Raw genomic sequence first — 27,603 nt, 5'->3', positions numbered from 1 at the left:
AGACATTGCCCTCCACTTGAGAAACGATTATTCTGCTTGATTCCACACCAAAAGATTATAAGATACCAATACGATGGCCAACAAGCCAGGATTTTCTGTGGCGGAGCAATGTGAATCATACACGACTTGTTGAAGTCAAAGGAGGACAAAATTAGGTACATGAGAAGCATCAACTCTGGTGGTTCCCAGGTGGTGGTGGTACCCATTTCAAACACAGAGCCCCTGAGTTTATTCAAAGGTGCACATGTAAATTTATTTTGTAATTTTTTTAATTAAAAAATGTCACATCATTTAAAAATATGTCAACTCATTGTTCCGTTAGCCACGTAAGTAACACCACTAACAGCAATTAGTAAAAAACTAATAGAACTCAATTTTAAAACTTTGAGAGACTAATTGTGCTCGCTTGAAACTTGAGGGATCAATTGCACACACATAGTAAACTTAAGGGACCAATATTGTAATTTCGCCTTTTAGAAATGTATGATTTTAAAAAAGTATAAACTAATACCATGTATAATTTAAACATCTTCTAAAAAAAATGTATAATTTTAACTATATAATTGTAATTGTTTTTAATTGTACCCTTGCATATGCACAGGGCTACACACTAGTAGAACATAGTGGGGATTAAGTTTTCCAATCATGATAGTTAGAAATTAATGAGAAAAATTGAGTTTTCTCACCATTCATAGAACTTCAACTTGTAACCTACTATTGCAATGTTATCTTTAAGACAAAAATACCATTTTAGTCACTACATTTTGGGATCACAATCAATTTGGACCTTATATTTTTGTAGCTGTCAATTTGATTCCTAGATTTTTGTAGCCTTCAATTTGGTCCATGTTATTTTCAACTTACTGTCAATTTTGTCATTACAGTTAACTCACTAATGGAAAATGCTTATGTAACAAACAATGTGTATTGTTGACACACGTGAATACATGACCCTTATATATGACTTCTAAAAATAATATTAAAAAATTTTAGTTAACATAAAATTTTTTTTTTTTTTTAAAAGCCACATCAAATCCCAATGAAACCTAAAAAATGTCTGCATTGTTGAAACTTTTGATTTTAATTCTTCAAATCCCAATGAAACCTAAAAGTTGGAAATTCGGATTATTACGGAATAAGATAATAAATATTTGGCAGAGCAGAGCATTCTGAGACATTTACAGATTGGCAACCACTTCTTGATAGTTTCCGCCCACAAAACTTTGAACTCCTATACAAAATCCAATAATTTATTTTACAGGAAGGACCTATAATGCAGTATCCACGAACCAAAATGAATGTTGAATGGAATGGTGCTTTAGTGAAGAAGATTCCAGTCAATAAGAAATCATGGAAAATTCTTCAGTCAAGTTCCAGCACTATTTTACCGTGAATGTACCTCTTGTCTTTAGCCTCGTGAGCCTCTCTCACCTGTACGATGGGAAATGTTTTCTCCACAGGTATTTTCAGCTTTCCAGCTTCAGTGAGGTTGCGGATCTCATCTAGGCCTTCTGAGTCAGCCCTCATGAATGTCCAACAATATTCTGCACCATAAAAAAAAATGGGGATATGTTATTTATATTATTTTTAAGCAGACAACTTACTACCTTCAACAATGCAGACATCGACACAAAAAGCGATCTTAAATAATGAAAAATAAATTTTGGAGGAAAATACCACCTGATACTAATATTTTATAAGTCAAAACATCAATTGTCACTCTCAGCTAGTGTAAAACTCAACATTGATGAAGTAACTTAAAGACCAGAGAGAACATTATCTATAAATTCCTTCTTAGAATAGTATTCAATATAGCATCCTACTGTCTACCCTTCAGAACTGATTATTCTTGAGCACTCTTTAGATTCCTAAGGGTAATCACAGATTTCCCCGCAGGCTTTTCAAAAATATATGTCACAAGCTAGCCTTTCAAACGCTCTGAAAGATGTACATCTATAAATCATGCTAGATTTTTTTTTTTTTTTTGTAAAAATAATTTTATTAAAGACTAATTCATAGAGTTTGTGCCTTCTACTAAAAGCAATAGGAAGTGGGTTCAAGTCCGGAGGTTCAAGTCTGTAAATCAGCCTCTCCAAAAACAATTGGGAGTAAGATTGTCCACCATGACCTCTCTTAGACCCTGCAAAAGTAAGAGCTTTGTGGATTGGGTACGAAACTTTTTTTAAATGACAAAATAAAGTTAGAAATATAAAATTTGAAACACAGTTTTTTATGCACAGAGGCTGTATAGACAATAAGGAGAGCTAAATAGACATTAGAAATTGTCAATGACAGGATTAGGGGCAGATCCCATGAAAGATGACATCAGAATTTTTCAAATATCATTCTGGAAATTAGACTACTGTTTTAACAAAGAACTAAATACAGTTTTAGATATCACACCACACATGGAGGATAAAAGAGAGTGGATGCATAGATTCCCTCATTTGGCAGGGAGCGTCATCAAGGTGGCACTAGAGTTGTAGCTTTCCCTCCATTGTAATATGTAACAAAAAAGGTCATACCCAGTACACAAAGCTTCCTTTTCTGTGACGTACAGGATAGGTGATTGGTAGGAACTAGGAAGTCTTATCCCCAAAGTTAATGAATTTCTTTTTATAACTCCAAAAAATTTCTTCAGCAAAAGCCCATTCTTCAAATATAATTTAGCAACCCAATTAGAGTCAAAGTTTATAATTTCCACCACAGTCACACACGAACATGCATGAAGGATAATTAGAGAGTGGATACCTAAACTCCCTCATCTAGAATGGAGTATTAATCAAGGATAATAATGAAGTTGTAGCATTCCTCAATTGTGATATTTAATGAATTTCTATTTAAACTCCAAAAGATTTATTTAGCGGAAGCTTGTTCTTCTGACAGAATTTAACAACCCAGTTAAGAGTAAGTTTATTTTTCACGCACATACCCACAGAAGATGTACTAAACTAGGGCTCTAGTGTGTCAAAGGGTGAAGCTACTCCTAAAGATTAATCCTCCAACTTGTGAATATAAGGTAATTTATACTTAGTAATTGGTTTACATTGATTCCCAGATCTTTTCATAAGCTTCAAACTATGTTTCATATTTATTGTTCCCCAAATTAGAGATGCATGTCACATCAGATCATCAATTAGGCACAATAACTATGAACCAAGTAATGGGAGTGCAAGAGTCACGATATTTTGTGAATGACTTATTATCATATTTTCCCTTTTAACTTGCCCCTTTTATTGCCCTTTACTTGATGTTATTTGGCATTTGGATTTGTTAATTGATCAAAAGTATAAGCAAGCTACCAATGAGCTATAGCTCAACTCGTACTTCCTCTTCCAATATAATAATGGGATGGAGGTTGAGGTTGTGGGTTCAAGACCCACCAAGTGTGTGTAATTTATCAATAGAAAAAATAAAAAGTATAAGCAAGCTAATCAGAAGGAGAAACATTAACTTTTTAAATTAACATTTAATGTCACTTCTAATGTCTCTCTCTCTCTCTATATATATATATATGCAACAAATTACTTTTTACCTATTCCATGAGAACAACGGTATTGAATTTGTTTCTTCAGTAAAACAGCTGTTGCTAATGGAAGCCCAACAGCTAGCCCATACCTATCAGTCAATGAAGCAGCCTCACCCTACAACAAAAGAAGCTAAAACCTTAAATGCTTATGTGGCAGCATTCAGGAAAGAAGCATCTTAAAATTCCTTTAAAGAAAAGCAGGCAATATCTCAAACCTGAAGGGTCATATAATGTCCACCTCTCTTCAAAAGATTGATGCCTACTCTTTCTGTTTCTGGTACACCAATGGTGTCCAAAACAGCATCAAAATTTCCCTTTATTGCCAATTCAAGGTCCTGTAAATAGAACATTTTATCTCAGACTTGGTCCCCAGCAAATAGTTCAAATCAAATCAACCATCTACATAAGTTGTCCGGATTTCAAACAGCTTGCATATGAGATGAAGCAAACTAAAAAAAGACCTCAGCAGTGTAGTCAACCGCCTGCTCAGCACCAGCTGCCAATAATCGATCAATGCTTTGACTTCCACAAGTAGTTGTAACATGGCAGCCTGCAGCAACCGAAAGCTGAATTGCAGCAAAACCTACTGCTCCACCACCACCAATTACTAATAGTCTTTGCCTGTGAAGAGTAGATGAGGATGCAATCATAAGGGAATACAGAATGATGACAATGCACCATAAAGAACAAATGGTAATTTTCAAGGGGTAAGTTAAAACATCATACATCCCATCCTCATTTGTAGAGTTGATGTAAAAGCATAACTGAAGCTAATACAAATTGCTTTCAAAATAAAAATGCAGTTTAAATGCAGCAATCCACCCAAAACAATAGGGTCATTTGCAATGTACATCCTATACTACAAATTTTTTTCCATTAACACCCTTTCAATAATATTTACAATGAGCATCCCATTATTTAAAATCAGTGTTAAAATTGACAAATTAGTAGGCTAATGGTGGTGAACATTGTAAACTAATGAGAACTAAATGGTTAATTTTGAAATATTAGTACACCTTACCACCCAACTCACCCACCAATTAACTAATTTTGGATGGTGGGGTGAATATACAAATTATTATTGACTATTTGCAAAATTAGTAGTTTAAGGTGGTGATGCAGCATAGGATTGCAAGGAGAAGAAAGAAAAGGAAAAACAGAACAACGCTAGAATTCACCACCTAAAGCTGCCCAAAACCCTAGGCTTCACTAGCTAAAGGAGCTTGGAATCACCACCAAACTGTAGAGAAACTCTTAACTCATAAAACATGATACTCTATTGCATGGCCTCAAACTATTGCTGGAGCCTCTTCTTAATAGGCATCAAGGATTTATCAATAAGGAGAGTCCTACTCAAGCCACAATCACATCCCATATAAATCCTCAAACACAATAAAGTCCAAATTAAAAATTAAAAATGAAGTAACAAATTTTAATATAAATGGTGTTAGGCATGAGAGAGTGAGACTCAACCCTGTCGAGTAAGGCTCTAGGTGGTCCTGTTGCAACTCAATGAGTGTCAAACAATTCTCCACCATCCAAGCAACGATGGTAGTGCTCCAATAGGCCAGGATCAAGCTACTGCAGATCCTACTTGGTGATCCAATAACAGTCCAAGCTTTCCCTTTTGGCTAGTCTTCAATCATGAGGAAAGCTGACCCCAGAAGTTGGGCTTTCCTGTGGACACCGTCCCCTGGTCATCCTTGCCATCGAACCAAAAGGAATTGAATGCCTCCATTCCCAGTGAAAACAATTTGCTCATCTAAAATAGCATCAAAGGATTCTTTATGTACCAGTGAATAGTCTAGTGGGAAGGGATGAGGGATATGATTGGTCATTGGATCAGGGGAAGTTTATCAGAAAAGGTAATCTAGTATGAGTCTGACCTTTGTAAGCAACAAAATCATCAAGATTAAAGGTGGTGCTAATACCACAGTCATAGTCAAGTGGGATATCAATGACATACACTATTGGTCCATTTCACTTTAGCACCGTGAATGGTCCAACATTACAAGCCTGTAGTTTCCTAACGGTTTTGGAGGGAAACCACTTGGGGCTAATTCAAACCATGACATGATCCCCTGCTATAACAAGTCTGATACCAAGTTGATGCAACACAAAATTGTAAGAAATTGAAAGAAAAGGAAAAAACATAACCCTAGGCTTCACCATTTGGAGCCACTTGAAAACCCAGGTCTAACCACCTAAGTGTGCTTGGAAATACCACCGGAAAATTTTTATTTAAAATGCATTGCCCCAAACTATAGTTGGAGCCTCTTTTTTATAGGCTTCAAGGATTACATCAATAAGGAGAGTCCTAATCAAGACACAATTTCATCCCAAAAAATCCTTTTCATTATCCCATGAAATTCTCAACCACAATAAAGCCTTCAAAATTCAAAACTGAAATCTGGTATCTCAGATGAGATGAGAGTGGGGAGACAGAGGCTAGAAGAATACTTGTTATACATGCAGGTCCATATTGAAACAATCAACTCAATGAAGCTACATTCTGACAAGTGGCTAAAGAACAATCAGATGTCTTTCATTGTAAAATGATCATTCCAAATTTCTTAAATACTGTCTTCTCAGCTTTTGGCCAGTGTGTGCCTGTGGTAATTGGTGAATACTCCAATATACAGCTTTATGCCTTCAGACTATGGAAAAAATAAAATAAAAACAAAACATCTAATGACCATCAAAGCAACTTATTGTTAATACAACTTGATAAAATAAGTTGCTAGTAAATACATGTCAAAAACAGAATTTTTTTTAAAAAAAAGGCAGATCATACCCCTCACTTATCCTAGCAGTGCTTTTTATAGCACGCCATGCCGTCAGTGCAGCAAAAGGAATGGCACTCGCCTCCTAGGAGCACAAAAATAATAAGTCTGGTCAATCTCTGAAGTCAACAGGAATTATACAAAATTCAATATTTCACAATTAAGGGCATGTTTGGTAAACTGTAATAGGCGCTGTAATATAATAGTTATTCCTATAGTTTAGTTATTCTTTAGTTTGGTTATGTTTTTATTACAAGGAATAATCATTCCTTATGAATAGCTATTCTTCAAAACGAGGAATAATCATTCCTCTTTAAAATGTTGTATTAACTATTCCTTAGTAAGTACAATAATTTCAAAACTTAATATATTTTAAAAAAAAAAAACTTAATATATTTCCAAATAAACAAACTTTCCATATACATCTAACAATTATAAAAATAAAAAATCATAAAAAATAACACATATCTCTCTTAAATTTAAAAATGACAATTTTTAAGGAGATATAATTGTATGAGTAAGAAATTTCCTAAAATAAATGTTAAATTTCATTCTAATGTTATAACTCATAACCAAATTAATGAATAGATTTAGTTAATACATTACAACACATTTTATTCCTAGTAATAAAGATTAGAATTCCTGTCGTAATCCCCATTCAATGTACCAAGCATACTCTAAGTAATAGATCATATATTGAGAGCTGAGGCACACCACATGGGATACCCAAAATGAAAATCTGGCCCACTATGGTAATTGTTTCATTAGTTCTATTACAACTGCTTAAAAGGTTTCACACATGAAAGTATCGAAAGACATGCTAAACCAAGGTGTGGAAGCAGCAACTGAAGTTTTTGCAACAACCATTCTGAAGAGGCCTGAGCTCAGGTTCTAGGTGCTAGGTTTCCAATCTACCTTTTGAAGTACTTGGGGCTCCCTTTGGGATCTATATTCAAATCTAGAGAAATTTGAAATCCTATTCTTGAGAAGATGGAAAAAAATTTAGTGGGGTGGAAGAAATTCTATTTTTCTCAAGGAGGTAGGCTCACTTTAATAAAGAGCACTCTTTTGAGTTTGTCGACATCCTTAACCTTTTTCCTATCCCTTCAACATTTCTATGCATATTGAGAAGTTGCAGATGGATTTTCTATGAGGTGGCATAGGAAACAAATTTAAATTCCACCTTGTCAATCAGAAGAAGGTTTGTGAACCAATTCAGCATGGGCTTGGGAGTAAGAAATTTGAAGTCATTGAATCAGTCTCTATCAGTAAATTCCACACACACCAATGGTTCTTGAACCCATGACTGCACCCACCCTTAGAAGTTAGAACTTATAAAAAAAGAGTGGGGGGGGGGGGGTGGGGGTGCCACTTAAGCTAGACCTCATTGGCACCGAAAAGTAAAAAATAAAGTTAACTCTCATAATTCAAAATATTGCTCTCTTTTTTATCTAATGTGCAAAAGTAAACTTTTTGTAATTTTAACTTCTTTTTTTCCTTGTGTCTCTTGACTGCCCAAGCCAATAGCCAGTGAATCTTAAGACATCAGATTTCAATAAGTTGGTCAAAAGGACACCGTATACCAATTTTGATTAGTAATTCTGCAGCTAAAAACACAAAACACTCTAATATTTACCACATGTGTAATTGCTACAGGTTTTGGAGCAAGCTCATCTTCAGAAAGAATTGCATAATCAGCATAAGTACCCCTAATGGCAGTTGGATGCAATGCACCAAAAACTTCTTGCCCAACAATCAGAGACCGAACAGAAGCTCCAAGTGCTGCAACTTCACCACTAATATCACGACCCAAAATGAGAGGTAGAAGTGGTTCAAATATTGAACGACCATAGCCTGATCGCATCTGAAAACATTAAAATCTAAATCATTCAATATGTACTTAAAATCCAATGCATTGCGAAGTGTTTAAGCACAAAGTGAAAGAAATGTCGGTAGAAATAGATTGAAATGTTTAAGTGTTGAACAAAGTTAATCTATATTTTGTGCACATAAAGGGGCTGCAGTGATAAATTTTATCCTAATTCCAAGAGTATAAATGCAGGCTTTTTAGTTACTTAAAACAGACAACAGTCCATTAATAACCTTCAAAGTTAATGCTAGATATTTTTTATAATATTCCTCTCCAATTTAAGTTTACCCAAATAACAGTAGAAGTTCCCAACACTTTTAGGTACGTTAGTCAAGTTTGGAAAATAGCTCTCCAACTGCAGTTAATGTTGTGGCATACTTGACAGACATTACTTTGCCAGTTTCCCACTCAACAGTAAATGAAGCCAACCAAAGAATGCATTGGGTTTGGCCTTTGCCCCATGGCACTACAGGAAAGACCAATGTTACTAAATCCAATGTATTGTGAAGTGTTTAAGCACAAAGTGAAAGAAAAGTCGGTGGAAATAGATTGAAATGTTTAAGCGTTGTACAAAGTTAATCTATATTTTGTGCATGTAAAGGGGTCACAGTGATAAATATTATCCTAATTCCAAGAGTACGAAATTGGCAGGCATTTTAGTTACTTAAAACAGACAACAGTCCATCAAATAACCTTCAAAGTTAATGCTAGATATTTTTTATAATATTCTTCTCCGGTTTAAGTTTACCCAATAACAGTAGAAGTTCCCAACACTTTTAGGTACGTTAGTCAAGTTAGAAAATAGCTCTCCAACTGCAGTTAATGTTGTGGCATGCTTGACAGAAATTACTTTGCCAAGCTGCAAGTGCCAGTTTCCCGCTCAACAGCAAATGAAGCCAGCTGAAGAACGCATTGGGTTTGCCCTTTGCCCCATGGCACTACAGGAAAGACCAATGTTACTGATACACAGTATGGTACATGAGCAAAATACAATACTTTGCCCGTTATGTGGCACAATGGGGGTCAACTTAACTGGTTTGCCCAGGGACGGAACTAGGATTCGTACCTGGGGGGGGGCCAAAGCTTAAAACCAAAAAATAATTATGAAAATAAAAACTAACATATATTTCATATTCAACAAAATACTACATACAAAATAAGTATTTTTTAAACATTTCATATTATAAAACACATCAACAAAGTATAACATATAAAATGAGTGTTTCTTATTTTGTGCGCGATTTTTGTTTAGTCTATATTTATTTTTTTATTTTTTTTTTGTAGTTAAAGGGGCATGAATTTTACTTATTTATTTCTTTTCTTGTAGGTCAATATCTAAATATTTTAGAGGAGGAGAGACAAATATATATATATATAAGGGCAAATCTTAATATTTTTTATACTTTTTTTTTTTTTGGGGGGTGGGGGGGGGGGGGGGGGTAGTGGGGGAGGGGGATTCAACCTAGTATCCTCTGCTTTAGGAGGCAATGCCTGTGTATGTATTTATACATATAAATACAAATACATTTATATATACTTTTTTTTTTTTATAGATAATAAGAGTTTTATTGATGAAAAAGAACAATGTGTTTACGATTGTAAACACACTGCCCTTGAAACAGATACAGTCAAATCATAAGGAAAGACTAATAGAGTTACGGAAATCAGACAGGGCACTACAATGCGTAAACCCCCAAATACGAGACCACTCAAATAAAGTCCTAACAAGCAAGGTCTTCAACTTATCTATAGAACTCTCAACGTCCTCAAAAGTTCGGGCATTGCGTTCCTTCCATACTAACCACAAAAGGCAAGCTGGTACCAAATTCCAAACCTTTGAAGAGTAAGTTCCCAACCAATTCCTCCAAGCAAAAAGAAGAGAAACAATAGTGTCCGGCATTACCCACTGAACCCCAAACATACTAAGGACCTCACTCCACAAAGCAGATGCAAACTTACAATGGATCAAAAGGTGATCCACAGTCTCCTCATCACACCTACATAAACAACACCAGTTGACAAGGGGCAAGGTCTTCTTAACCAGATTATCAATAGTAAGAATCCCACCCCTAGCAGCAGTCCATAAAAAGAAAGAGACCTTTTTAGGTACCTTTACACACCAAATGCTCTGCCAAGGGAAAGAAACAGAAGGGGCTTTCAATAAAGCAATATAAAAGGATCGCACATCAAAAACACCATTACGATTCAATTGCCAGATCAAAATGTCCTCCCCCTCCCCACTAGGAATCCTGGCAGAAACATGCCCATAGAAAGAACAAAACCTCCTCAACTCCCCTTCATTAAAATTACGTCGGAAATGGAAGTTCCAACTCCTACCTCCCCCGTCTGGTGCAAAGATTAACATGTCAGAAATCAGAGCTTCCTTAACCACAGCACATGCAAACAATTCCGGGTATAATTCCTTTAAAGGAGTAGGACCGCTCCAAGGGTCGTGCCAAAACCGAATACGATTGCCCTCTCCCGCTTCATATACCACATGACTAAAAAAATTGCCTGCACCTTTCCTGATATTCTTCCATAACCCACAACCATAAGTCCCTCTCACAAGTCTAGTGCACCAACCTCCACTATCCTCTCCATATTTGGTGGCTATTACCTGACGCCATAAATGAGTAACTTCCTTCCCAAATCGCCAAAGCCATTTCCCAAGTAGAGCTTGATTGAAAAGCCCAATCTTCCGAATCCCCAAACCCCCTATCTCTACCGGCCAAACAACCTTATCCCAAGTAACAAGCGGATATCTGAAAACATCATCAGAACTCCCCCACAAGAAATTCCTCTGAATCCTCTCCAATCTATTTGCTATGTGTTGCGGAATTGTAAACAGCGATAGATAATAAGATGGGAGACTCGACAAAGTACTCTTCTATAAAGTAAGCCTACCTCCTTTTGACAAATACAACCTCTTCCAACCAGCAAGCTTTTTCTCCACCCTCTCTAAAATAGGATTTCAGATCGAAGCATCCTTAAAATGAGCCCCAAGAGGTATTCCCAAATAAGACATAGGCAGACGCCCAACCTTACAACATAAAATGCGAGCCAAAGCACTCAAATTCCCAACCTCACCAACTGGCACAATTTCACTCTTGCCAACGTTTACTTTTAAGCCTGTAATACCTTCAAAAAAGATCAACACCATCCTTATATATAATAATTGTTCCCTTGACGCGTCACAAAAAATAATAGTATCATCAGCAAACAATAGATGAGAGATATGCAAACCTCCTCTTGCACTGGGCCTTGCCTGAAACCCTCTAAGAAAGTCACCCTCTTCTGTCCTCCTCAATAACCTGCTCAACACTTCCATCACCAACAAGAACAAAAGAGGAGATAAAAGATCTCCTTGACGAAGACCACGAGAGCTACCAAAAAAGCCAGCCGGGGACCCATTAATAAGCACTGAGAAACGAACTGAAGTGATACAAGCCTTCATCCACCTCCCCCATTTCTCCCCAAAACCCATCCTCTCCATTAAGTAAAACAAAGCATTCCAATTTACATGATCATAAGCCTTCTCTATATCCAACTTAATGATCACACCCGGAACACCACTCTTCAATCTACTATCCAAACATTCATTTGCTATAAGAACAGAATCCAGAATCTGTCTTCCCCCTACAAATGCATTCTGGGAGTTGGAAATAAGTTTGTCCAAAACTCTTCGAAGCCTAGAAGCCAACACTTTACACAGAAGTTTGTACAAACTTCCCACAAGGCTAATGGGCTGAAAATCTTTAATATTGACAGCTTTAAACTTCTTAGGTATCAAACAAAGAAAAGTAGCATTCAAAGATTTTTCAAAGATGCATTGGCTATGAAAGTCTGCAAAAAATGCCATAACATCCTCTTCTATCACACCCCAACACTTTTGGAAGAAAGCTATGGTAAAGCCATTAGGACCAGGAGCCTTATCACCCTCAGCCTCCTGAAGAGCAGCAATAATCTCCTCCCTATCAAACTCCCTTTCAAGAGAAAGCCTATCAAACTCATCCAAGCTAGCAAAATCTAACCCATTAACAGTGGGTCTCCAATCCTCCGGTTCCTGATAAAGACTCTTATAAAACCCCACCACCTGATCCTGAATATCTGATTCATCTTCATACATAATGCCATCAACCTCCATACCCCTCAAGGTATTGGCTCGTCTATGTGAATTAGCAAGCCTGTGGAAAAACCTAGTGTTATTGTCCCCCTCCTTTAAGAACAAAGCCCTTGATTTTTGCCTCCAAGAAATCTCCTCCAAAGAAGCTAAAGATTCGATCTCCGCCTTAATCTCACTTTTTTTTGCTTTATCTGCCATAGTCAGCACTTGCATTCCTTCTCTCAAATCCAGATTCAACAGCTTAGACAACAAACATTTTTTTCTAAAATGCACATCCCCAAAAATATTTTTATTCCAATGCTTCAAGCCTTTTTTAAGAGCCTTGAATTTACAGGCAAGAACGTAACTAGGGGATCCCACAAAATGATAACTGTTCCACCAGCCCCTAACTCGATCCACAAAACCCTCCACTTTTAGCCACATGTTCTCAAATTTAAAGGGACTTTTCCCCCTCGCCAAGCCTCTTGCCTCCAATAGAATAGGACAATGATCGGAAACCACCCGAGGAAAAGGCCTTTGAATTACATCCAAGAAGTGTTCCTCCCAATCAGCTGAAACCAAAACTCTATCTATGCGAGACATAGCAGGGTTTGCTGAATCTCTAAACCACGTATACTCACCCCCAACCAAAGGAAGATCAACCAAAAAATTCCTCTCAATAAAGTCCGAAAAATTAAACATGGCTGGACTAAACGAATTACACCCAAGACGCTCTGCCGAGTATCTAATAATATTGAAATCATCCAAAACACACCACGCTGAACTCCACCTCACACTCACACTATCAAGTTCTGCCCAAAAAGCATCCCTCAAACCGGCATCATTTGGGCCATAAACTCCCGTGCAAATCCAAACAAAACCATTTGCCACCCCTTTCAACAAGGTCGAAACAAAAAAGCTACCCACCACACAATCAATTTTTTCATACACCCTTGTGTCCCAGACCACAAGAATACCTCCCGCTGTGTGAATGGCATCTAAAGCCACCTAGTCCACAAAAGAGCTGCCCCAAAGACTTTTCACAGCAGCAGAATTAGTACAGTCCAGTTTGGTTTCCTGAAAACACACTATCTCACACTTCCATTCTTTTAGTAAGTTCTTCACAGTATCCCTCTTATGAGGATTGTTAAATCCTCTCACATTCCAAGATAGAAGTCTCAGATTCATGGACAACCAACAGAGCCCAACCCACTGAATTTCACAATCTCCCTGTTTCGTTTACCAGCTTGACCATCATAATTAACTGTAGAAATTAAATTCCGTAATTCCCTCATACCTTTTGTAGAGGAAGAAGCAGTGCGACGAAGACTGCCTGCCTCAGCCTGTTTCTCCCATACTTTCTCAAGTCGTTGAAAAAATTCAACACACTGCCTCTCACAAGAATCTATAGGGAAGCCCACCCACTTACCGAAGCCCTTGACCTTCTTACTTACCCAAGCCGAAGGTTCCAAATCATCCTCCACAGAGATGTCAACTGGGACAACTTCCTCAGTCATTTACGCTAAACCCCCATTAGGATCCCATTGAGCCAACGGTACATATTCCATCAACTGTAGCTCCTCCTCATCCCTATCCGACTCCATGGGATTGACCCAATTCAACACCAGCGTCTCTTCATCAAAAGAATCCGAAACCATCTCAGAAATATGAGAAAACCTGTTATGTTCTAGTAAAGGCTGATGGCAAGACACCTCAGTCCTCGTTTCTGGTATCGTCAAACACTCCGACACAGCCTCAGTGAATCTGAGGTGATCACCGGAGCTCGAAACAAGCGAAACCTCCACAACCCCACTTATCGGACCCCCCGTCATTGGATCGCCGGCAACTGATACACCGGAAGTAGCCCCCACCTCGGCGCCACTACCTGAACGGCCCGTTGGAGCAACCACCTTCTGCACTGCCCTATCAGGTTCGCCGGGAATTAATGAAGCCCCTCCCATCTCGCCGGAAACACCCCTCTGAACAAAACCCAACTGCACCACCGTGTCGGAACCTCCATCGGAGGTTGAAAACTCCTCTCCCACCTCGGCACCACTACTTGAACAGCCCGTTGGAGCAACCACCTTCTGCACTGCCCTATCGGGTTCGCCGGGAATTAATGAAGCCCCCCCCCCATCTCGCCGGAAACACCCCTCTGAACAAAACCCAACTGCACCACCGTGTCGGAACCTCCATCGGAGGTTGAAAACTCCTCACCCATCTCGCCGGAACCTAAGTTTGACTTCTCGATGCTGACTGGTAAGCCCGATACCTCACCACTCTCACAATGTCGTGACAATCCTTGTGATTTCTGCTGGGTTAAGTCACCAAAATGGGCCTCCTCGGCCTGTTTAAAAGAGCCACCATCTGCTTGCTTAATAGGCCCAAGTTCAGTAGATGTTTTATCATTTAAACCAGACTTGGGCTGAACAAAATTGGCCCACTTCACCTCACGTTGACCCCTTCCATCAAGATCCACTGATATGTGTAGAGAAAAATGGGCTCTAGTCCACTTCAAAGTAGACACACATGTTGGCCTTCCAGAAACAAGGTGAGTTGAGATATTTGTTTTTGGGATAAAATCAAATCCCCCAAATCCCTCCTTCTGGTTTAACGTACCAGCTAGTTTAGGAAACTGCTTCTCCAAATCTAAATCACTTCCTAATTTCACGTGACCATTAAAGTCCTTCCAAACTTGGTTTCTTGGATTACCGGTAGGTTTTGCAAACCTACCACCGCCGGCAACCACCTCCTTCCCCGGCCTAGAAACAAGTTTACCAAGGAAAAATTCACATAACTTCCTTTCAAGAAAAGCCCAGCCACCCTTATGAAAACCTTCTGGAACACACAAGCAGCCACGTCGAGCCCCATTGTGATACTCAGAGATTTCCACAAAACAGCCACCCTTATTCAACCTACTAGAGCACTCCAAAATTTTATAATTCTCATGAAACCGTTTGAAAAAATGTTGCTTGCTAAAATCCCAACTGCGTAACTCAACCAAGCATACAATGATCCAGTCCAATCCCGATCTACCTACCCGGATAGAACCATGGTACCTTCCCCGTCTTTCTGTAATGGAATAAGAATCCATACGTCCTCCATCAAAAGCCAAGAAGAAGGCCTTTGTGTCAATGCGAAAAAAAGCAGAATTTCCCCTTTCCCCTTGTGAAGGTGAAGGCTTGGATTGTGAAGAAGGTGGCGGCTTAGGAGGATTAGGGTTCAGAGGGGGTAAGGATGTTTGGGTCGGCGTGTGGTGTGGTATGTATTGACCAAACTGACTAGGCCAAAAACAAGGCTGTGGGAAAGGGATTTGAGGAGGAGGGAAGAAAAAGGGAAGGTTAGGGAAGGTTATGATATTGAAACCAACCATAGCTCAGTTGGTAGAGAAAAGGACTATAGTGGGAAAATTCCCAAGAGACATCCTTAGGTCATGGGTCCAGTATTTTTTTTTTTTATAGGTTAATGTGGGTCCACTACTTATCAAAAGAAAATATTATGCTATGAGGCTGCAAACACAATATTAGAACCGCAACAATTTAGAAAACAGAAACTAGCAAGTTTGCAATACATAAATTACCGATATTATGAGCAAAGGAGAAAGTTTTTTTTTTTTTGGTAAGTAATAAGGATTTATTGATAACGAAAAGAGAAAGACACCCAAGTACACAGGAAGTATATAGGGGTGTACATATCAAATAAGAAAGATGATGACATCAAATAGTTAAATTTAGTTTCCTCTATTTATTATATATAAGATGGGTTCAAGTTACACCTGGTTATCTTTAAAAAAGTTACACACTTACACCTTTTCTACACCATTGATTTCTAATAGATCCAAGGGTGGAAAAGCACTCATGCCAAATCATTATTGTCCTAGCATCTACTCTCTAGCCTTTATCTTAAAATATATATATAATAACTCTCATTGACGTCATCATCATCTCTCTCTTTTCCTGAAGCTTCATCTCTCTCTCATAAGCACAAATGGCTTCTTACCACCATCGTCTCTCTCTCTCTCTCTCTAGCAAAAATAAAAATAGCAGCTGGTACCTATCTTAAGGTCTTTCCTGGTCAAAGGCCCACAACCTTGAGAGATACAATATGAATATACGATAAGCATCCTTGAGAAGATTTATGGCCTTATAAACAGGGCCGAGATATGGATTCAATTTGAAAATGCTATTGTCAGTACCTCGAATGAAACTGTTGAGGTTAATGCAGTTAATCACTAAGTATCTTTTTGAGGTTAATTTGAGAATACAATTGAAGCATGACAAATTGCAAAGTGTAACATTAAGTTAAGAAACATCTATAAAAGGTGCTACAATAGTTGAGATTTTTAGTTTGGTAATCTTTGCTAGTTGTAAAGTTTTTCAGTTTTTTTGTCCTTCATTGTCTTTCTGTCCTCTATGCACCACGAGTAGTACCAACTACCAAAAGACCCCAATCTCTCCATGGTCAATTCTTGTTCTAGAACTTATCTCTCACGGCTTGCTCTGCCTGGACATCAACAAAAACTTCCCTCTCTGCTTTCTTGCCATTGGTGCCATCACCACCACTACTTACCCCATTTTCACTGTCCCAAATTTTGTCAAGCAAGTCAAATTTGAACCCAAAATTGGTGTGAGAGAGACATTGGTGGATGGAAGCAGCTTATGAGAGAGATGAAGATTCAAAAAAAAAAACTTAAAAGAGAGAGATATGAAGAAAACGATGATGAGGCTAGAGAGATTTTATATATATGTTATTATTTTTTATGAATACTACAGATAATTAATGCAGTTAATCACTAATTTTTAGGATAATGATGATACGACCGTTAGTGTTTTTTCACCCTTGACTCTCATAGAAATCAGTGGTGTAGAAAAGGTGTAACTCTTTTAAAGTAACACCAGGTGTAACTTGAACCTCTCTCTCTCTCTCTCTCTCTCTCTCTCTCTATATATATATATATATTTAGGTTCTCTTGAGAAGTTAGGGTTATCAATTTTTCAAGATTCTTACAAGGTGCACCACAAAAGTGGTTGTCTAATCCATAATGCAGTTCCAAGGGGCATAAAGTTATCCAAGTAACTCTAAGAAAGACCATAATACCAAAACATTAGGCCAAACTTAATCAATTGGTGTTTCGTCCTTGAAAATTTACCCAAATTTTAAGTTCATCCTTAAAATATATTGCATGTCAAGTCGGCCCCTATCTTTTCAAAACTTAGTCATTTTTACAGTATCTTATTATTTCATAACCAAAAAAAAAAAATGGGCACAATAAGGAATTGGCACACATGAAAGACAAAGTTGAAAAAGGCCTCCTTGTGTCACTGCAATGCAAAGCCATGCAGAGCCACATTTTGCAAAGAGATTTCTAGCAAATATCATCAAGACTAGTAATCTCTATTTCCTATTTACCAACCTTCAATTTCTCTCAATTCTTTTCTTTTAAGGCAATTGGTTTTATTGGTGACTTTTTTTGGTGTTTTCACGGGGATATGATGGATTTTAACACCAATCAGTTGTAGGCTTGCGCCTGTGTAGAAATGGATAGTCTGCAATGATTTTGGTAGTTGGGGGCATGAGTGGGGGGTTAGGCTGTGGTCATGGTGACTGCCAGTGATAGATGGAAAAAAAATTACCAAAATGAAGTTTTATGAAAATCACAAGAACCAACTTGACAAAAGAAATTTTCTTTCTAACGGCCAAGCTCGAAGTTTATGTGATTTTTCTTGACAAAACATATGCTTTAACCTAATGTTTTTCCAGTGACTATCAGACAGCCTGTTTTTGGCTTTGGATGAACATTAAGGAGGATCAATAAAGTCCTCCATAGGACATCATACCACCTCCAAAATTTAAATGGCTAATAGATTAGTTATAAAAAGTAAGTCAATACAACCATCCACAGTAGCAAAGTCAAATCCTTTATAGAATTTAGGAGAATGTGTGTGCAAAAAGTTTTATATAGCTCAGTTGTCATTCAACCACCAATATTTATTTGAATGCCCACAAAAAAAATAAATAAATAAAATCACTCTAATTGCAATATCAAATTTTTTTTATTAAAGCCACACCATTTCCTAACAAATTAAGCTTTTGGGACAATCAATAATTTATCACAGTATCAAAGCAATAGGTCCTGGGTTTAAACCATGTTTCCACCTTACACTCACACATTAACAATCAACAATAATAATTTATCACAAATTATGCAGTCTAAGTAATAAAAGTAGAAATTCCATCACGTAAAGTACAAAATTTTGAACAAATTAAATTAAATTATAGCATAAAAGAGAGAAGTGACTGACTCTGGTATCGAGTGGATTAACAGAGACAGCACGAGCGCGAACGAGGACCTCATTGGGCTTGAGATCGGGTACTTCCACATTGGGCCGGACCTCCAGCACCTCCGGCCCACCGAACCGAGGCAGCACCACCGCTCTGCAACTCGTTACGATGCCTCTCTGACTCTGACTCACCTTTGATTTCCATTCCCAACCTACTGAGATTCTTCTTCTCATGCTCACAATTCGCATTTTTCTTCTTTCTTTCTTTCTTTCTTCTTTGTTTATTAGTTGGTTTGTTAGGCTTCAATTTCAAATGACCGAAAGATTGCTCATTGCAGAGTTAGTGTTGTTTTGAGAGACGTGTCACTGGTTTGGGCCGCATTCTGCTGACCTTCTTCCACGCGCCAACTCATATGCTTTTCTTTCTTCTTCTCCCAACCAATTATAAGCTTTTTTTTTTTTTTTTCTTTTTCTAAAAAAAATAATAATAAGCTTTTTTTTTCCCTTAATTTTTTTTTATGGGCCCTTAAATTATTTATTGTTCTTAAATCTCACACGGTTTACTTTTTTTACTTTAGTTTTATTTTAAATAGTTTAACTTTCATTTTTATTTGATTCTGAAAAAAAAAAAAAAAAAAACTTTCATTTTTATTTTGAAATAATTTTGCTTTTACATTTTTATTTAACATTATATTTAAATAATTTATCAAAAATAAACAATTCTCAAACAGACTTTTTTCTTTTTCTTTTTTTTATATTATTTATTAGGGTTTCTTAATTTAAAATAAATAAAATAAAAAAGCACCTTACTATGAGCAATACCACACACAAAAAAATTCACATTATTTTGCATAACAATTGACTTGTCAAGCTTTTACTCAATCATATATGAACTCATTACTGGCTATTTTTTTTACCTACCAATAATAATCTACTACATCAACAAGATGTGAAATTTTTTGTCAATTTTTTTGTATGAGACTTTCTCCCTTACTATTCCCCCGAATTTGAGTAGTCTACTTGTCCCACACATATACCATGTTATATAGGGACGAAACCTTTAGGAATAACCCCAAGATGCTGACTAAAAGTTTCAAGCGCATAAGTCATAACCATATAAAAGTTGTGCTTTTCTTACTATTTAAACGATATCCAACATATCCAACATAAAATGTAATCATGGTTTTAAAAATCAAACCGGTCAATTGAACTAATTCAATCAAGAACTAGACATGGAACTGGTCCGATAAAAACCAGTGGTTGAATAGAAAAAATCATTAATTCAACCAATAAAAACCGGGAATTGAACTTTCTTTTGGTTCTTTGACTGTTCTGATTTTTAAGACCATGATTGTAATACAACTACTGATATTTGTGGGTTGGATTATGATCCTTTAAAGTTCCTAGTGTACCTTTACTATTTATTTTCTAAAATTCTATATATTCATTTTGAAAAAAGTGGATTGAATTTTGCAACATCATCAATAATTTAAATAAATACCAAAATAGTAATGTTTAATTTGTTTTAAAATGTTAATAACGTAGTAAAATCAAATTCACTAATTTCATAATAAATTTATGGGATTTTAGGAACTTCGTCACAAAAGATACACTGAGAATTCTAAAGAATCATTTTTATCATCAATAGTTTTATTGTCCATCAGTTATAACTTGTCATCTTAATAAATTGTGAACAACAAATATGTTCATAATGCATGTGCAGAAGCAATTGGAAAACAACAAAACTACCATTTTATGTACCCAAAAACCATAGTTGCATTTTAGTCATTAACTCATTCATAACATATCATGAAAATAATCTTGAGATTCTAACGATCACAATAGCGTGTTTGGTTTCTAAATAGGACAGTCGAATCGAAATATATCACAATATCAAGTTTTAACGGTCTACATGCATTCATTTAGGTGAAACTAATCACGCGTGATTAATTGAAATTAATTTTGATTGGTTAACAATTAAAATTAATTAAATGAGTCATTGTGATTGGGAATGTTTTTATTAAAATATGATTGGTTGCATGGGAATAAAAGAAATAGGCTGATAATGTCAAAATTAGATTGATAATTAGGTTTTTAGGGTAATTATCCCTAAAATAATTATTTGAAAGGTTTAATTATCAAGTCAGGATGAGTTTTATCAAAAATATAAGTCCAAGACATGTATAAATTCAATTATCAACTAAAAAAAAAACCACTAAAAAGAGTCCAAAACGTGTAAGAAAACGAAAGTTAGACGAAACTGCTGAAAGTGCTAATAGGCACTTCAACATTGCCGATTGACACAAACTCTAGAATAGGCCCAAATACGTTATGTTTGGGGGGGGGGGGGGGGGAATGGGCTTTTGCCCTTATTTTGTAAAAAATCTAGCACAATGTTCATGTTTTCAAACTATTAAGCATTGTGTCCCTGTTTTGAAACTTGATTTCAAAAAATCGAGTTACAGGTGGAACTCGACATTAGCAATGTAGAGTTTTATGCATATTTTGCCATTTAATTTTAAAAAAATAATATAAAATTAAGTGAAACTTGACTTTGCTAAAGTCAAGTTTCAATTAAAAATTTACATATAACTCAATTTTGAGGATATCAAGTTTTATGCATAACTCAATTTTGTTAAAATCAAGTTTCAAAAATAAGGACACGGTGCTTAATAGTTTCAAAACATTGATATTGTGCTAGATTTTTTACAAAATAAGGGTAAAAGCCTATTTTCCCCTATGTTTGGGTCAAAACTCGTCAGGTCCAATTTTCGTTAGGGATAAAACCTAACCCATCTGTTGATTTTCAAAGCAATCTTAACTTATTTTTTTACGTAAATACCACATCTTTAAATAGAGGAGACCACCCAAAATTCAACACCCTTCTTCCCCTTAACGTTAAAGAAACTTTGGAAGTTGTCCTATAGGATTTATTTTTATTTTTTTTTAAGTGACAATTCTTTAGATCTAGAGAGATCTTTCTCTCTGATTTCTAAAGCAATTCCCCCTTTTAGAATTCTTTCATGCATGTATATTTTTGTATTGTTTTGCATAACATGTGTTTCTTTATTCCACTCTTTACATAGTCATGTCTATGGTTTGTTCACTGCATGCTTTCTTTTCCAAATTTTAATTCACATGATTAGTCTAGGATTTTATTTGTTGTTGATTAACATGCATACAGTGGTGGCTCTAGAATTTTTTTCTAAGGGGTTCAATAAGAAGATAAATCTTAGATAGAAAATGAATCTTGTAGTCTACAATGTTTCTTTATTACAAAATTGTTCATAATTCTAGCAAGAAAATAAAATATAAACTATTAGTTCAATTGGCATATAGTTTCATAATACAATGAACATAGTAATTATTATTACTAAGATAAAATCTTGAAAATCATCCATAGTTTTCAAATACAATAAAATTATTAATTATTATTGCTAAGTGAACTTTAATTATCATTGCTCAGAATACTTCTATCTATTAGTTTGTTTTAACTCTTTACAATTCTTGTATTTAACAATTCAACTCAACTTTGATAACTATTGTTCTTTGTAACTATATTAAGTGTGTTTGAGTCGTAAACCAACTTATTACTTCATCTTTTTTCCTACTATTTGCGGGTCTTATATGATTTCCTACCTATTTTATACTTTAAGCAAAAAGTTAGATAAACTATTCCCAAATAGATGTTAAGAAAATTTTTGTTGTGTTAACATTTGCTTGTTTTCATTCAATCACTCTCTGCCTGTCCCACACCCCTAATCCCTACTCAACAAATAACAAATTAAAAGCACTTCAGATTCAGTTACTAATTTTTATTTTCAAGGTTTTAGATTAAATTAGCTTGTTGTTGGACTCTTTTTTTTTGGTTTAAAAATGCCAAAATATTGGTAAAAGGATTATATTTAAGGTTATTTTAGTTGTGATTAAAATAAATTAGGGCTAAAGTGTTCAAAATTTTATTTTAGAGGGTCAAAATAAAATATATATATATATATATATATTATATATTATATATTATATATTATATATTATGTATTATATATTATATATATTCTTTCTTGCCAAGTCAGGGGGTTCATTTGAACCCCCTGGACCATGGCTAGCGTCGCCCATGCATGCATAGATCTAACATTAAATCATTGTTTGAAATTCTAGATTTGGAAGAAATTTCATGCATAAAAACACTCTTTTATTTTCCATACAAAATAGATCTGAATGTTTTTATAAAATCTCTTCTTTGTTTTTGTCTTACAAAAGTAGATCTAAATGTTTTTATAAAATCTCTTTTTTGTTTTTGTCTTATAGATCTGTATTTTTTTATAAAAAAATTCATTCTTTTATATCATAAAACTAGATCTATATGTTTTTATTTAAAATTCACAACCTTCATCAAAAAAATCAGATCTTAATTTTTTAATCATGATTCTCATTAAACTTTTTGTTGGCGTAAAATAATATTGCAGATCTAGGATTTTAAAATAATGTTTTAACCCTAGATCTAGGAACATTAACATGGCATTTTTGTTTGCATCTCATTAATCTCTTGCATATAGGTACTTAGTTGATTATTTAGAGTGTAGAAGACTGAACTTTGTTTGGGCAGGATGGTTGCCTAACACATTCTCATCCTGTAACCCAGCCCCCCGAGTCTAGATCTTAGGTTCGTAGATTGTGTTTTATCAGTACCCCAAAAAAGAGGTACTGATACACTTTTTTTTTTTTTTAGAGGCAGTCTCTCACGTCAATAAGAAGCAGAACATGTCTACTTTAAGAAAATAGAAACAAAACATTTTTGTTTTTGAATGATAACTTTGAATCTAGGAGGGGTTCCTCATATCCTCACGAGGAGATAGTCAGGAATCCTCTAGAGAAACAATAGATAAAACTTTATAATTTTTTTAAATTGAATATGAAACTATTCCAAAAACATTTACAAACTTGAAGGCATACTTAAAGGCTCCATAAAACCTGACTAACAATAAAATATATTCTAAAATAAATCCTAATTAATATCTAACAATAATAAAAATCAAATTTAACCTAAAAACATTGAAGCACCTAAAAATAATGAAATAATAACCCTAAACCTAAAATAATGAAAAATTACATAAAAATAACTTAATTAAAGAATTAAAAAAAATTAAATCGTAGATTTTGTCCTACATCAAACCCTTCCAATTGAAAAAAAAAATCTTATCCTCGAGTTAATAGTTGGGATCTAAAATCTTCCATGCCAAGCAAACAAATATTTGAAATACTTGAGACCCTTGACCTTCTTTCCATACCTGCAACTAATCAATGAAACAAACAAATAAACTTGAATTACTTTTACCTTAATCTTCATGCAATTATATAGATTTACCAAACAAGAGGCAACGATTACATCAAATCTTTCAACCCCAGTAAAATAAATAAACTTTGGTGTATTGCTTACCGCTAAAATAATAGAATCTTGAGATTGACAATCATCTGATTTGATTTCATCAAGCTCCTTGACATTTTGCTTTTCGATTTATTTTTCAATGGTCTATGCCATCTCGACTTCAAGATCTTTCTCTATAATAGGATCTTCATTAATTTCCTCCCCAATCTTGATTTCATGTTCTTCTTCTATAATTGTGAATGATGCTCTTCAATTAGGATCAGCAGCAGGGAGGCTCACCACTATTTCAACCCAAGCCAATTGTTCTGCATTCAACACCACTCTAGGCAGCAAGAAAGAAATCAACAGTTAGGAAAAAAAAAACCGAAATGAGTTGTAACTAAGTCAGAAAGACGAGTGACAGATGACTCACCTAATTTCGACATCAGGCCCTAAGTACAATCAATGGACTTCACCTTGCCAACCTCTTCAGGCCTACACACCCAGTCAGCACCACCAACAAAAAAGTACCTCTCCTTCCATCTTCTGTTGGATGAAGGGATTTCGGTAACTAACATAAACTTTTCCTCCTTACATTTAGGATCTGTTTGGTTAGAAGAGTAGAAAAGTTGGAGGATGGAAAATTAGTGAAAGGATGAAAAAGTGGGAGGATATAAAAGTTTTGATTTTCCCTCCTGTGTGTTTGGTTGGAGGGGTGAAAAAGTGAGAGGGTGGAAAAATTTTTTGTTTGGTTGGAGAGAAAAAGGGAAGAATGGAAAATGTAGTTTATATAAATTGACTATTATGTCCTTGTTATATAATAGTGGAAAAGTAAGAATGGTAGGTGAGTGTAATAAAATGGAGGTATTTGTGTAAAATGCATTTCTCATCACTTTTCCCTCCTTATTTTCCTCCCAATTTGGGAGGATAAAAAAAGTGGGCCCAGGAGGGAAAACTTTCTCCCCTATTTTTTGTCTATCCTATTTTCTTTCTTCAACCAAACAGTGGAAAACAACATTTTCCACCATATTTTCCATCCTCCCTATTTTCACCCCAACCAAACACACCCTCAATGTAGTACGTCCCTTTAGTTGACAGGGTAGGTAGGGGTTGGTAACAAAATAAAAATTTATCTAAAGTCAAGCTCTTTTGATCATCACTCATGATCCCCTGTAACACTTGAGCCCCTATAAAAGTGCACCAAGTGTTGGGTGTCAGCTGGGAGATTGCTATGCCTAGTCTTCTTAGTAACTTCCTAGTGAGACAATTCAAAGGGAATCTCAATCCACTAATGAAGGAGGCCTTGTAAAAACCAGTCCCCTAGCCATCAAGAAAGTAACATTTTTCTCCTACCTCAGTTAGCTTATTGGGCACGTTGTTAGGGATTTGAAATCTAAATTGAATGTTCATTAACCCTTTCTTGAAAAATGGGAAGAGTAATGTTGGTTCACTTCCTACTCCTCAAGCAATATGAAAGGACAATCAGAACCCTTGGATAAAGAGGAACAAAAAGTTTCATTGACGAGTATAGGGCCTGATGACTCAGCATCAGACAAGTACTCTCTAAATTCAATGTCAGACAAATCTTCTCTTGAATTAGCCCTCGACAAGTTTGTTATTGACGACTCTAAGGATAATATGTTGGCTATTGAATTCGTGCTGATGCTTGGGGCAACCCTTAGTCGTCCATCACTTTATGGTTAGACAACCCAAGACCACTTGTGGACTTGCACTCACTCATCTTACACCTACAATGACAAAATTAATACTAATATCACTTGTTCAACTCTGTAAGACCTGTTTGTCTAAGAATGTGATAAAAGGAAAAAAATTAAAAGAATTTTAGTCATGCACAAAATTATCAGAATTGGAAGTATATGAGAAGTTTTATATTTTTTGATTTGTTTGTTATTTTCCCTTCACGTGTATAATAGTAACAAAAATAGTCTAATAATAGTAGGTGCCCACTTAATGAAAAAAAAGAAAAAAGAGAAGGTATCATGTGCAATTTGTTTCCTTGATTGATTTGATTTATTCTCTCTAGAAATTTGTCATTTCTTTGTTTTTTTCAAAAACTTATTATTATTATTATTTTCATGTGAAAATACGGGGTTGACCCGAACCTGTTCATAGACCGATTGGCCCAACCCATTAAAAATGGTTAGTTTTTGAACCTGGCTCATTTGACCTGCAACTCAATTGATTGACCTGACTGTTTTCCATTTTTACTTACCACTGTCAATCTACCACATCAACAGGTGTGAACAAAGTTGTCAAATTTTCTATGTTTATAGACTTTCAAAAACTTTTTTTTATGTAGTTCATGTTAATTACTAATAATTTTGCATCTAAAACAGGATAACAGAGTTTAAGTAATATTTAAATATATAAAAAACTTCAATTTTAGTTTTCGCTTTAGACCCTCAAATACATTAAGTCGCCCCTGGTGATAGGTGGTTAATTTGAGTGGTGGTTGGTTTGTAGTACTGGTGGCTTGTGGTGGATTTGGTGGGGGTTTCGATTTGTTAGGGTGGGCTGTGGTGGCGTTGGTGGTTGCTGTCGTGAGTGGTTATGTGGATTTTGTATTTGTTTACTTTTTTGTTTTTTTTTAGGTTATTTTAATATGTTGTTTCTATATATTAAGAGGATTTAGAAAGTTAGTTATGTCTTCAAAAAATGTAAAAAAATACCCCTTATCTAATTAGATAATCTTTATTTTTAAAAAATAAAAAATTGGGTTAAAATTGTAATTCAACAAAATTAAAAAAAAAAACTACTAGATAAACCTTTAAAAAAAAATTAGCACACTTTCTATTTAAATATGAGAAGTACTACGTCCACAATATTTTTATAACATATCATAAGTGGTTAGTTATTATTGGTTATAATTTGAATTTATCACTAAAATTGCTTTTTTACCCCACTGATACCTACCACTTAGGATTTGTTGTGAAAATATTGTGAAAATAACATTTCTCATTTAAATATACCTCACACACATTTGATACATTTTTTTCCTAAAAACTAGTACACACTAAACCTAGCAGTTTACACTATTGCAAAACCTAAAATTTAGTTTCTTAAAAATTCATTCCTATGTAATTTCACTAACAATAGGTAAATTCAAATTGAAAAATTATAGTTGTTTTTGGCACTGGCTTAAAAAGCCTTTAAAAAAAAAAACTATTTAGCTTATTTTTGCTACTATTCATAGGTCCCTATGCACTTTTTGATACTATTTATAAGTCCCACTGTATTATTTCAACTACCTTTTAGTTTTATTTACGGTACATTTAGTAAAAAATTTTCAGTTTCAGCTAAATAAGCCGTTCCTAAACGGACACGTTAAACTCAAAATAAAAAAAGAGTCTCATCGTACATGCAGACCACGTGTGACGAGGCTAGTATATCTATACTATTATTTAAGAGATTTCCCCTATTTGGACTGGACATTTTTTTTGTTCCAAAATACCCCTACATCCTACGTTTAAATAGGGGCAAAATTACTGCCCACCCTTGGTGCGGTGGTCACTCTACAAGTATTAATACTTGTGGGGTGGGGGGGGTAAGGACCAGGGTTCAAGTCTCCAGGAGGGAGCTTTACACACATATACACTTAAATTATGTTAGAATAGAAATTCTATCTTGTATAAAAAAAAAAAAAAAGTAGGGG

The 27,603-nt window shown here is 35.5% G+C and overlaps 1 protein-coding gene across 1 annotated transcript; it reads right to left on the bottom strand.

The window, feature by feature from the left end:
* Positions 1–1,099: 1,099 nt before the first annotated feature.
* Positions 1,100–18,975, bottom strand: LOC126695071 (uncharacterized). The gene is made up of 7 exons (XM_050391684.1): positions 18,587–18,975; positions 7,949–8,176; positions 6,324–6,397; positions 3,991–4,150; positions 3,745–3,864; positions 3,536–3,644; positions 1,100–1,544 (listed from the first exon to the last, which is right to left on the bottom strand). Exons 1-7 carry the CDS (start codon positions 18,812–18,814, stop codon positions 1,363–1,365), a joined length of 1,101 nt encoding a protein of 366 aa, XP_050247641.1. The 5' UTR covers positions 18,815–18,975; the 3' UTR covers positions 1,100–1,362.
* Between the last annotated feature and the right edge of the window lie 8,628 nt (positions 18,976–27,603).

The sequence above is a fragment of the Quercus robur genome, chromosome 8 (genome assembly GCF_932294415.1).
Source record: "Quercus robur chromosome 8, dhQueRobu3.1, whole genome shotgun sequence".
Classification (NCBI taxonomy): Eukaryota; Viridiplantae; Streptophyta; class Magnoliopsida; order Fagales; family Fagaceae; genus Quercus; species Quercus robur.
The sequence above is the reverse complement of the archived record's forward strand: the minus strand, read 5'-3'. Positions and strand labels throughout refer to the sequence as shown.